This window comes from Mixophyes fleayi, chromosome 1, assembly GCF_038048845.1.
Source record: "Mixophyes fleayi isolate aMixFle1 chromosome 1, aMixFle1.hap1, whole genome shotgun sequence".
NCBI classification, from domain to species: Eukaryota; Metazoa; Chordata; class Amphibia; order Anura; family Limnodynastidae; genus Mixophyes; species Mixophyes fleayi.
The window spans coordinates 463,158,970-463,171,541 of NC_134402.1; the positions used below are offsets into that span (position 1 = coordinate 463,158,970).

General features: G+C 42.2%; 1 protein-coding gene across 1 annotated transcript in view; it reads right to left on the reverse strand.

Moving 5' to 3' along the window:
• Positions 1-38: 38 nt before the first annotated feature.
• LOC142110416 (myosin-IIIb-like) overlaps positions 39-12,572 on the reverse strand; it is a 185,895-nt gene continuing 173,361 nt past the window's right edge. Inside the window, exons 28-29 of the mRNA XM_075193765.1 lie at positions 5,839-6,042; positions 39-259 (exon numbers count right to left, since the gene is read on the reverse strand). Of these exons, the coding sequence (XP_075049866.1) occupies positions 203-259; positions 5,839-6,042 (261 nt within the window). The 3' untranslated portion in view covers positions 39-202. The remainder of the gene's footprint in view (positions 260-5,838; positions 6,043-12,572) is intronic.

The window sequence follows — 12,572 nt, forward strand, 5'->3', positions numbered from 1 at the left end:
ACTCAATAATATATAAAGGGGACAATAGAAGATAGAGCTGTGATCATTTCATCATTTTATTTTATCCAAATACATCATTGCTTCTCCATAGCTCCTTTCAGTCTCTGTTGTTGTTGTTGTTCATATTCAGCCCTTTCTAATAAACCCTAGAACACGGCAGATGAGTAATTCCACGACTTGATGGCGAGATCCACTAGTTACATCAAAGACTCTGGTCTGGTTCTGGTGCAGTTATCTCTGATTGTTGAGCAGGAGGGAGCTGTGTGGACAGAAAGATAAAACGTACGTTGTAGTGTTAAGAGTCAGTTAGGTCCTCCAAGAAGACCACTGACCGAGCGTCCTGGAACAATACTCAGAATGAGGAAGATATCTCAGGGAGGAGACCAGGTCAACCTGGTCTATTAAGTGTGGGGCACAATTTCTGAACCAATAGATATTTAATAAAGAAAAATGCTCATTAACCTGTTCAAAACTGGAAGTGATTTACACCTCTATAACCAGACTCATCCTTGTCATGGTTTGGAAGATGCATCGGTTTCGCTTGGAATAACTTTTAATGTCTTAATCAAGCCAAGTATATATCATATTTCTTTCAGAGTATGTAGAGGATGCTTTATGTTATGACAGGTAAATAAGGAAAACCACCCAAAAGAAATGACTTTTTTCCTATTATTAGAAGATTACTTTTGATTACTGATTACTTTTACATAGAAAATCCAGTTCCACCTGAGAATAGTGATGTCATATAAGTCTACATATAGTGATGTCATAAGTCTACATATAGTGATGTCATATAAGTCTACATATAGTGATGTCATATAAGTCTACATATAGTGATGTCATATAAGTCTACATATAGTGATGTCATATAAATCTACATATAGTGATGTCATATAAGTCTACATATAGTGATGTCATATAAGTCTACATATAGTGATGTCATAACGCTACATATAGTGATGTCATATAAGTCTACATATAGTGATGTCATATAAGTCTACATATAGTGATGTCATATAAATCTACATATAGTGATGTCATATAAGTCTACATATAGTGATGTCATATAAGTCTACATATAGTGATGTCATATAAGTCTACATATAGTGATGTCATATAAATCTACATATAGTGATGTCATATAAGTCTACATATAGTGATGTCATATAAGTCTACATATAGTGATGTCATAACGCTACATATAGTGATGTCATATAAGTCTACATATAGTGATGTCATATAAGTCTACATATAGTGATGTCATATAAATCTACATATAGTGATGTCATATAAGTCTACATATAGTGATGTCATATAAGTCTACATATAGTGATGTCATAACGCTACATTTAGTGATATCATATAAGTCTACATATAGTGATGTCATATAAGTCTACATATAGTGATGTCATAACGCTACATATAGTGATGTCATATAAATCTACATATAGTGATGTCATATAAGTCTACATATAGTGATGTCATATAAGTCTACATATAGTGATGTCATAACGCTACATATAGTGATGTCATAAGTCTACATATAGTGATGTCATATAAGTCTACATATAGTGATGTCATATAAGTCTACATATAGTGATGTCATATAAATCTACATATAGTGATGTCATATAAGTCTACATATAGTGATGTCATATAAGTCTACATATAGTGATGTCATAACGCTACATATAGTGATGTCATATAAGTCTACATATAGTGATGTCATATCAGTCTACATATAGTGATGTCATATCAGTCTACATATAGTGATGTCATAACGCTACATATAGTGATGTCATATAAATCTACATATAGTGATGTCATATAAGTCTACATATAGTGATGTCATATAAGTCTACATATAGTGATGTCATAACTCTACATTTAGTGATATCATATAAGTCTACATATAGTGATGTCATATAAGTCTACATATAGTGATGTCATATAAGTCTACATATAGTGATGTCATATAAGTCTACATATAGTGATGTCATATAAGTCTACATATAGTGATGTCATAACGCTACATATAGTGATGTCATAAATCTACATATAGTGATGTCATATAAGTCTACATATAGTGATGTCATAACGCTACATTTAGTGATATCATATAAGTCTACATATAGTGATGTCATATAAGTCTACATATAGTGATGTCATATAAGTCTACATATAGTGATGTCATAAGTCTACATTTAGTGATATCATATAAGTCTACATATAGTGATGTCATATAAGTCTACATATAGTGATGTCATATAAGTCTACATATAGTGATGTCATATAAGTCTACATATAGTGATGTCATATAAGTCTACATATAGTGATGTCATAACGCTACATATAGTGATGTCATAAATCTACATATAGTGATGTCATATAAGTCTACATATAGTGATGTCATAACGCTACATTTAGTGATATCATATAAGTCTACATATAGTGATGTCATATAAGTCTACATATAGTGATGTCATATAAGTCTACATATAGTGATGTCATATCAGTCTACATATAGTGATGTCATAACGCTACATATAGTGATGTCATATAAGTCTACATATAGTGATGTCATATAAGTCTACATATAGTGATGTCATATAAGTCTACATATAGTGATGTCATAACTCTACATTTAGTGATATCATATAAGTCTACATATAGTGATGTCATATAAGTCTACATATAGTGATGTCATATAAGTCTACATATAGTGATGTCATATAAGTCTACATATAGTGATGTCATATAAGTCTACATATAGTGATGTCATAACGCTACATATAGTGATGTCATATAAATCTACATATAGTGATGTCATATAAGTCTACATATAGTGATGTCATATAAGTCTACATTTAGTGATATCATATAAGTCTACATATAGTGATGTCATATAAGTCTACATTTAGTGATATCATATAAGTCTACATATAGTGATGTCATATAAGTCTACATATAGTGATGTCATAAGTCTACATTTAGTGATATCATATAAGTCTACATATAGTGATGTCATATAAGTCTACATATAGTGATGTCATAAGTCTACATTTAGTGATATCATATAAGTCTACATATAGTGATGTCATATAAGTCTACATATAGTGATGTCATATAAGTCTACATATAGTCATAGTCTCCCAACATTATAGCAGCAGAAATACATTTACTTTTTATTTCACTATTGTTATTTATATACTTTTTAACCAGAGACTCACAATAGCTTCCCCTATGATTAATACTTATAGGTCCAAAGAAAACTGGATTCACTAGATACGTCATTAGCACATGATAAATCCATGACAGCACAATCTGTTAATGGGACCATTGGGTGACCGTATCAAGGTCCGATTTTTTCAGCGTGTTAACCCGCGATTTTAATCCAAAATTTATCAAATGTATCAAGCTGCGATTTTTACCCTGATCCTCAAAACCACTGGTCATCTCTGGTGCTTTGCTGCGATGTAAAACACTCCCGTGTTAGCGAACTCTCCTGTGTTGTAGCAGCGAGTACTCTAAACACATCACTGTTACACTGTCTGTCATACTGCCGGAGCTCTGGCAGTTGTAAAAAGTGTTAAAAATAGATCAAAGTAAAAAAAAAAGTGTGGGGTCCCCCCCTCTATTCAGTATTAACCCTAGTGCTGCCTGACTACTGCTGGTTCCGGGAAAATCTGGGAAAAAATTTGTGGGGGGTCCCCCCAATTTCCACAGAACCAGCACTAGGCAAACCAGCCGGGGTTGGTGGCACTATAGCAGGGGGTCCCCCTGCCATAATGACAAACAACCCCAGGCTGTTCAGCACTGGGCTGGATTTCCTAGGGAGTGGGGTCCGCCATAAAAACGAGCGGGCCCCCCTCTAGGGATAAGCAGCCCAGTTCTGAAAGCACTAGGGCTTTTCCTATACCCCTGGGCGGTGGCTGTATAGTAATAATGGCGATTATAGAAGAAAAAAATTAATGGACGCCATTTTTGTTTTGTGGAACTAAAAGTCCCAGCCAGCCAGGGATCATTTAAGGAGGCGCTGCCTCTAGAATTTAAAACCCTTCCTAAAATACATTGTAAACCCGGCACCTCTATAAGTTATTCCTTTAAGAGCATAGGTCAGTGGTTCCCAAACTTTTGCAGTTCGCGACACCCTTAGAGTCTGCATAATTTTTTTAAGGCACCCCTCCAAAATAATTACCGAGCAGTCCTATTTTAGAAGTAGTTGGGTCAAAAAATTGTATGTAAGTATTTAGGTCAGGACAGAAATGCTTATTTAGTTGTATGCAAAAATGCCCCATCTGCATCCAGACACTCTGCCCTCTCTCACGCTGCCCCCTCTACCCTCTCTCACGCTGTCCCCCCTCCTCTGCCCTCTGTCACGCTGTCGCCCCTCCTCTGCCCCTCTCATGCTGTCCTCCTCCTCTGTCACGCTGTCCCAGCTCATCTGTCACGCTGTCCCCCTCCTCTGCCCTCTGTCACGCTGTCCCCCTCCTCTGCCCTCTGTCACGCTGTCCCAGCTCCTCTGCCCTCTGTCCCCCTCCTTTGCCCTCTGTCAAGCTGTCCCAGCTCCTCTGCCCTCTGTTTCCCTCCTCTGCCCTCTGTCACGCTGTCCCAGCTCCTCTGTGCCCCTCCTGTCACGCTGTCCCTCTCCTCTGTCCCTTTCCTGTCACGCTGTCACTCTCCTCTGTCCCCCTCCTGTCACGCTGTCCCCCTCCTGTCATGCTGTCCCTCTCCTGTCACGCTGTCCTTCTCCCCTGTCCCTCTCCTGTCACTCTCCTCTGTCCCCCTCCTGTCACGCTGTCCCTCTCCTCTGTCCCCCTCCTGTCACGCTGTCCTTCTCTGTCCCTCTCCTGTAGCTCTCCTCTGTCCCCCTCTTGTCATGCTGTCACTCTCCTCTGTCCCCCTCCTGTCACGCTGTCCTTCTCCTCTGTCCCTTTCCTGTCACGCTGTCACTCTCCTCTGTCCCTCTCCTGTCACGCTGTCCCTCTCCTGTCACGCTGTCCTTCTCCTCTGTCCCCTCCTGTCACTCTCCTCTGTCCTCTCTCACTTTGCCCCTCTGCCGCGCGCCAGTCATAAAAAAAACCAAACAGAAACACTTACCAATCCGCGCGGCGCTGGGACCCAGCATCCTCCTCTCTCACGCAGCAGCTGTCACTGATATGACAGCTGCGTGAGAGAGGAGGATGCTGGGTCCCGGCGCCACGCGGATTGGTAAGTGTTTCTGTTTGGTTTTTTTATGGCTGGCCCGCGGCACCCCTGAGACAGCGCCGCGGCACCCCTGGGAGCCGCGGCGCACAGTTTGGGAACCGCCGGCATAGGTAATACTGTTGGGTTTAAAAGTTACCTCATTTACAGCTGCCACCCTGTTATATGATCAGAATTCTTGCAAATCACTATAATAAACATTCGGCTTCACAAGTATGTAGGAAAAGTGACGGTCGGGTAATCCTTGTCGGGCTATCGGCTTTATCATACTCGGTTTACCGTACCACACCCACTTACACATACACTAAGATGCCTCTTTTTTTTTTTTTTAATTTGTTCACATTGCAAGATGTGTTAAACTCTACATATGGACACAAGTTTCCTTGCATACATATTTTACTATGTATGTTAAAGGTGCATATTCAACTCTAAATAAGTTCTCAAGTATGATCAGACAAAGATGCAGCAATCTGTAGCTCATGGTGGCGAAAGTTCTTCTAACTCTAGTAACATAATTTAGTAATTTGGCTACCAAAGAATTTAAAATGAAACCCACACAGCTGTACACACCTTACTCCACTTTCTTTATAAAGCAACTCTCACCTGGACGGACCCTCTAAGAGAAGTTCTCACCTGTTGGATTTCATGCATGGCTCGACGAATTGACTTGTGGAGGTGGGGGAGCAGACGAGACGACTCAACTGACTTCCTGTAGCCTGAATGGTCAGATGAAGACCTTACAGAAGGACTATTAAGCGATGTAACATTCTCCCCCTCCAGTGACAATGTTCTCCTCAGAAACTTTAACTCCTCATAGTCGGGTTCCCAGTTATTTATCTATATAAGAAAGAGTTATCTGTATGAGAAACCTTTTCCAGGATCTCTCACAATGCACATGTCTCATCAGATCCCTACTCTTCAGAACTTTCACAATGCACGTTCCTCATCAGATGCCTACTGCTCAGATCTCTCACAATGCACGTTCCTCATCAGATGCCTACTGCTCAGATCTCTCACAATGCACGTTCCTCATCAGATGCCTACTGCTCAGATCTCTCACAATGCACGTTCCTCATCAGATGCCTACTGCTCAGATCTCTCACAATGCACATTCCTCGTCACTTCACTACGACCCCCTCCTCTCACACTGCATGTTCCTCATCATATGCCTATCTAGATCATCATCGTGATGATACTATCTAGATCTCTCTCACACTGCACATTCCTGGTCACTTCACTGCTCTCCGTCTTCTCACACTGTACGTTCATCAGATACCTATACCCCAAATCTCTGTACATTCCTTATCAAAAATCCTACTATTCTGACCACTCATACTGCATGTTCCTCATCCGATCCCTACTATCTAGATCTCTCCTACTGCACGATCCTTATCAGATGCCTACTACCTAGATCTCTCACACTGCACGTTCCTCATCAGATCCCTACTATCTAGATATCTCTCACTGCACATTCCTCATCAGATGCCTATCTAGATATCTCTCACTGCACATTCCTCATCAGATGCCCACTATCTAGATCTCTCTCACTGCACATTCCTCATCAGATGCTAACTATCTAGATCTCTCTCACTGCACATTCCTCATCAGATGCCCACTATCTAGATCTCTCTCACAGTGCATGTTTCTCATCAGATGCCCACTATCTAGATCTCTCTCACTGCACATTCCTCATCAGACGCCCACTATCTAGATCTCTCTCACTGCACATTCCTCATCAGATGCCCACTATCTAGATCTCTCTCACAGTGCATGTTTCTCATCACATGCCCACTATCTAGATCTCTCTCACAGTGCACGTTCCTCATTAGATGCCCACTATCTAGATCTCTCACAGCACATTCCTCATCAGATGCCAACTATCTAGATCTCTCTCACAGCACATTCCTCATCAGATGCCCACTATCTAGATCTCTCTCACAGTGCATGTTTCTCATCAGATGCCCACTATCTAGATCTCTCTCACAGTGCACGTTCCTCATCAGATGCCCACTATCTAGATCTCTCACAGTGCACGTTCCTCATCAGACGCCCACTATCTAGATCTCTCTCACAGTGCACGTTCCTCATTAGATGCCCACTATCTAGATCTCTCTCACAGTACACGTTCCTCATCAGATGCCCACTATCTAGATCTCTCTCACAGTGCACGTTCCTCATCAGATGCCCACTATCTAGATCTCTCCCACAGTGCACGTTCCTCATCAGATGCCTACCCCCCGATGTCTTTGCACATTCCTGGTCAGAGGTTCCTGTTCTACATAGTACTCCAGTGATGTCTTGCCAAGTGAAGTTCTCCCTCTGACCTCCTGCAGATGCTGGAAATTGTTCTAGAACATTTTTTCCTGTTCCTTTAAAAATTTCTAAACTACAAAATAATCATCACAGTAATAAAATGATGTGTTTCCTCTTCCATCCATCCTTTACAATGGGATTGTCCCTTCTAGGTTTGGGTAGAAACAGGAAATTAGAAACACCTCCAGGTAGTATACTATAGTATATAGAGCATCTGCTCTTCTTCCCCTGTGTATTTTCCTGCTTGCAGCTGAAGTTAGGGAGGACAGGTTGTGACTGGATCACTTATAAGTAACTTATAGTATAAATTTATTTAAAGGAAACAGCGCAGGGCGCTTATTTATATAATTGCAAATGCACTTATTTTTGATATTGTGTATATTTTGGTAAGGGAAATCTTTATTTCCGAGACCAGGGAAGAAACTTGTTTGTTTTAACCTTGCTAGAGAAAATGCATGATTTCTCTGAGGTATATATCTAATACAATAAGGAAGTCTTTTGTGTATTGTGATGTGGGGAAAGGACTTGTTTGGGGTTTTGTGACTTTCTTTGTGAATGTATATTCTGCAGCTATCTGAATAATGGTCCCATGTTGATTTTTGACCAGGGTTTTCATCCCTGGTGATACTCTGCCAGGCCTCTACTGCAAATATCTTCAGTTCCTGCTTGTTCTTGGGGCACTTTCCCATCAGTTTTGTCTTCATCAAGTGAAATTCTTGCTCAATCGGATTCAGGTCAGGTGATTGACTTGGCCATTGCATAACATTCCACTTGTTAGCCTTAAAAAACTCTTTGGTTGCTTTTGCAGTATGCTTCGGGTCATTGTCCATCTGTACTGTGAAGCGCCGTCCAATGAGTTCTGAAGCATTTGACTGAATATGAGCAGATAATATTGCCAGAACACTTCAGAATTAATCCTGCTGCTTTTGTCAGCAGTCACATCATCAATAAATACAAGGGAACCAGTTCCATTGGCAGCCATACATGCCCACTCCAGGACACTACCATCACCATGCTTCACTGATGGGGTAGTATGTTTTGGATCATGAGCAGTTCCTTTCCTTCTCCATACTCTTCTCTTCCCTGTTACGGACTTACCTCTCTCCGCCGCTGGTCCGGATGCCGGACTTCCGGGTTCGGCAGTCACATGACCGCAACCCGGAGGCGGGGAATTCAAACCTGTCAGCATAAAATCTTCACTCTGACACTCGGTGAGTGTCAGAGCAACATCTCTTGTTCCTGGCTCCTGTTCCCTGTGGATTCCTGTCTCCTAGACTCCTGCTGATTCCTGTGTATTGACCCCTACCTGTTTGACTATCCTTCATCTCCAGTCCTTGTGTACCGACCGGACTTGCTGACTACTCTTCTGTTCTGGTGACCAGTGTACCGACCCGGCCTGATTGACTCCGAGCTTGCCTTCTGATCCGTCTGCATTGCCTCTCTGTGTACCGACCAGGCCCGTCTTACTACGCTACTCCTGCTCCTACTACGCTGCACTACATCTAAGGGTGAGCCTGAGGACCGCGACCTGCAACTCCTGGCAGCAAAGCCCATCCCGCCTTGCGGCGGTTCTTGGTAAACACCGGGGAGATCATTAGACTCCGCACCTCAGGTAAGCCAGCTATATTAGATTGTAGTATATCCAGTAATCCGTTACATTCCCATCACTACGGTACAAGTTGATCTTTGTCTCACCTGTCCATAGGATGTTGTTCCAGAACTGTAATGGATTTTATAGATGTTGTTTGGCAAACTCTAATCTGGTCTTCCTGTTTTTGTGGCTCACAAATGGTTTACATCTTGTGGTGAATCCTCTATATTCACTCTTGTGAAGTCTTCTCTTGATTGTTGACTTTGACACATATACACCTACCTTCTGGAGAGTGTTCTTGATTTGGCCAACTGTTGTGAAGGGGTTTTTCTTCACCAGGGAAAAAAATCTTCTGTCATCCACCACAGTTGTTTTCCGTGGTCTTCCGGGTCTTTTGGTGTTGCTGAGCTCTCCGGTGCATTCTTTCTTTTTAATAATGTTCCAAACAGTTGATTTGGCCACACCTAATGTTTTTGCTATCTCTCTGATGGGTTTGTTTTGATTTTTCAGCCTAATGATGGCTTGCTTCACTGATAGTGACAGCTCTTTGGATCTCACATTGAGAGTCAACAGCAACAGATTCCAAATGCAAATGTCACACCTAGAATCAACTCCAGACCTTTTACCTGCTTAATTGATGATGAAATGAATAGCCCACACATGTCCATGAAATAGCTTTGGAGTCGATTGTCCCATTACTTTTGGTCCCTTAAAAAGTGGGAGGCACAAATAGAAACCGTTGTAATTCCTACACCGTTCACCTGATTTGGATGTAAATACCCTCAAATTAAAGCTGAAAGTCTGCAGTTAAAGCACATCTTGTTAGTTTCATTTCAAATCCTTTGTGGTGGTGTATAGAGCCCAAATATGAGAATTGTGTCGATGTCCCAATATTTATGGGCCTGACTCTGTGTGTGTGTGTGTGTGTATATATATATATATATATATATATATATATATATATATATATATATATATATATCACTTTTTTATTGAAGTCCCCCTTAACTTACCTTGCAAAGCTTTGTTCTCAGAGTCCAATTCCCTTCTCTTCTCTGTCGCTGTTCTGCACTCCTCCATGCTGCGCTCACAGTGAATGTCGGACGTGATTATGTCATCACGCCCGACATTCACTGCGACCGCAGCATGGAAGAGGGGACCAGAGAGGGTGCCGGATCGCCACCTGACCTGAACGGTGAGGTAACCGCAAAACGTAAGATTTTTTTTGTTTTTGTTACAGGGTTTTTTATTTTCATCCTGCCTTGGGCCCCCGGGCATCTACACATCGTGCCCAGTCGGAAAGACGGTCCTGGAAAAGTTAGCAGACACGCTGCTAGGAGTATTTAGCAAAGTAGGATTCCCTAGTGAGATCCTAACAAATCAAGGGACACAATTCATGAATGAACTGGTCTAGTGTGTCTTAGCAAAATGCGGAGTGCGGCAACTCCGTACTGCCCCCTACCATCCCCAGACTAATGGATTGTGCGAGTGGTTCAATGGCACTCTGAAGCACATGCTACGGGCATTTGTAACTTCGGAGAGGTGGGACTGGGAACGCTACATTCTGCACCTCCTGTTTCCTTATCGGGAGGTGCCGCAGGAGTCTACCGGTTTCTCCCCCTTTCAACTAGTATATGACCGCTGAGTCCATGGAACTCTTGACCTGTTCCGGGAGTCTTGGGAAGGGGAGCTACCCACCTAGGATGTCTCTCTGGTGGAGTATGTGTTGAAGCTCAGAGATCGGTTAGAGAATCTTACGGGGCTCGAGCAGGCTAACCTAGAGGCAGCACAAGCAAAACAGATGACTTGGTATGATCAGGGTAAGCATGCCAGAGTGTTTGAGGTAGGGCAGAAGGTCCTTGTGGGGAAATGAGGTATTAATATCACCTCAACCTGTCAACTGCGGACTATAAAAACATATACTCCCTGTGGATGTCCTTCGTGGATCTCATTACAATGTAATTGTCTTCTTATGTACACACTGTAACTTTCAGATTTTGTATCCTGTATGCCTTGTATTGCTTGACCATTTAAAATAAAGAATTATAAAAAAAAAAAAAAAAAACATATACTTTTTCTAGTCCTCTGATTCCCCATATTTCTCAGTCATATTTAGACTTGTGTATATTCTATTTTGAAAGTAGTAAAAGGTCTGCCAGCATGTATCGTTATGTTGCAGATTAGTCCATTGTTTCAGTCTAGGCAAAAGGGTAATTGTCCACCAGTCTTGTATGAATATACAGGCGACTCATCTTTGTTTAGATGTGAGCTGGATGTTTAATTACAGAGGACGGCATTGTGTATTTAAATGTAAATGTATCTAGATTGTGATCTCTCCTGTTTTAACAAACTCTGCTGTATACCACAGAACAATACCTGTCCCTAATTATATCAGGAGTGACTCATCTGCTTGAAGGCATAACACGAGCGTGTGGAGTCAGTAGCAGACGTTTGCTGCTTACCGACTGAGGAACCAGGAAAAGACCCACTACCTGACCTCTTTGTGAATGCCAGAGGTGAAGGTGGTGTAGAGGAAGTGGGCTGGGATGAGCAGTTGAGTGCCTGCAAGAGGGAGCAGCTTGAGGCAGTGCTGTGGCCCTTTGTTCAGTAAGAAGCCCAATCGGACTTCATTGGTGGTGCACCATGTGGACACTGGTGAGCATAGGCCAATTAGGCAGCCCGCTTATCGTGTCTCACCAGGGGCCAAGGAAAGTATATATGTATGACTCCCAAGAAGGACAAGACAACGCGGTTTAGCGTAGACTGCCGCCGGTTGAACGAGGTGACTGTGTCTGATACCTATACCATGCCCCAAATTGACGCTTTGTTAGACGTGTTAGCTGGGGCAAAGTATATTTCCACCTTTGACTTGAGAAAGGGGTGTTGGCAGATACCGCTAACCCCTGAGGTTCAGGAACAGTCGGCCTTTATCATCCCATTGGACCTGTTCGAGTTTAAGTCCATGCCATTTGGAATGAAGAACACGCCAGCCACCTTCCAGCGTGTGGTTGATCACCTGCTGGAAGGGTGTAAAGGCTTTGCACAGGCTTACTTGGATGACATTGCCATTTTCAGTAAATAGTGGGAGGACCATCCAAAACATGTAGAGCAAGTGCTAGAGAAAATTCAGTGGGCAGTCTGACCATCAGAGCAGACAAGTGTCAAATGGGGATGTCAGAGATGCAGTACCTGGGTCATCGTGTGGGGGAGGTAGGGTTAAGCCAGAACCAGCTTAGAGGCAATCCGAGACTGGCCCTGGCCCACAACCCAAAGTCAAGTACTGGCCTTCTTAGGGACCTCAGACTACTACAGACGTTTCATTCCAGACTTTAGTACTGTATTGAAGTCCATGACAGATATCACTAAGAAACCCCCCAAAGTAGTTGACTGGACACCCGCTTGTGAGATGGCATTTAATCATTAAAGGAAGCCCTGGTTCATGCTCCTGTACTGTTGGCACCCA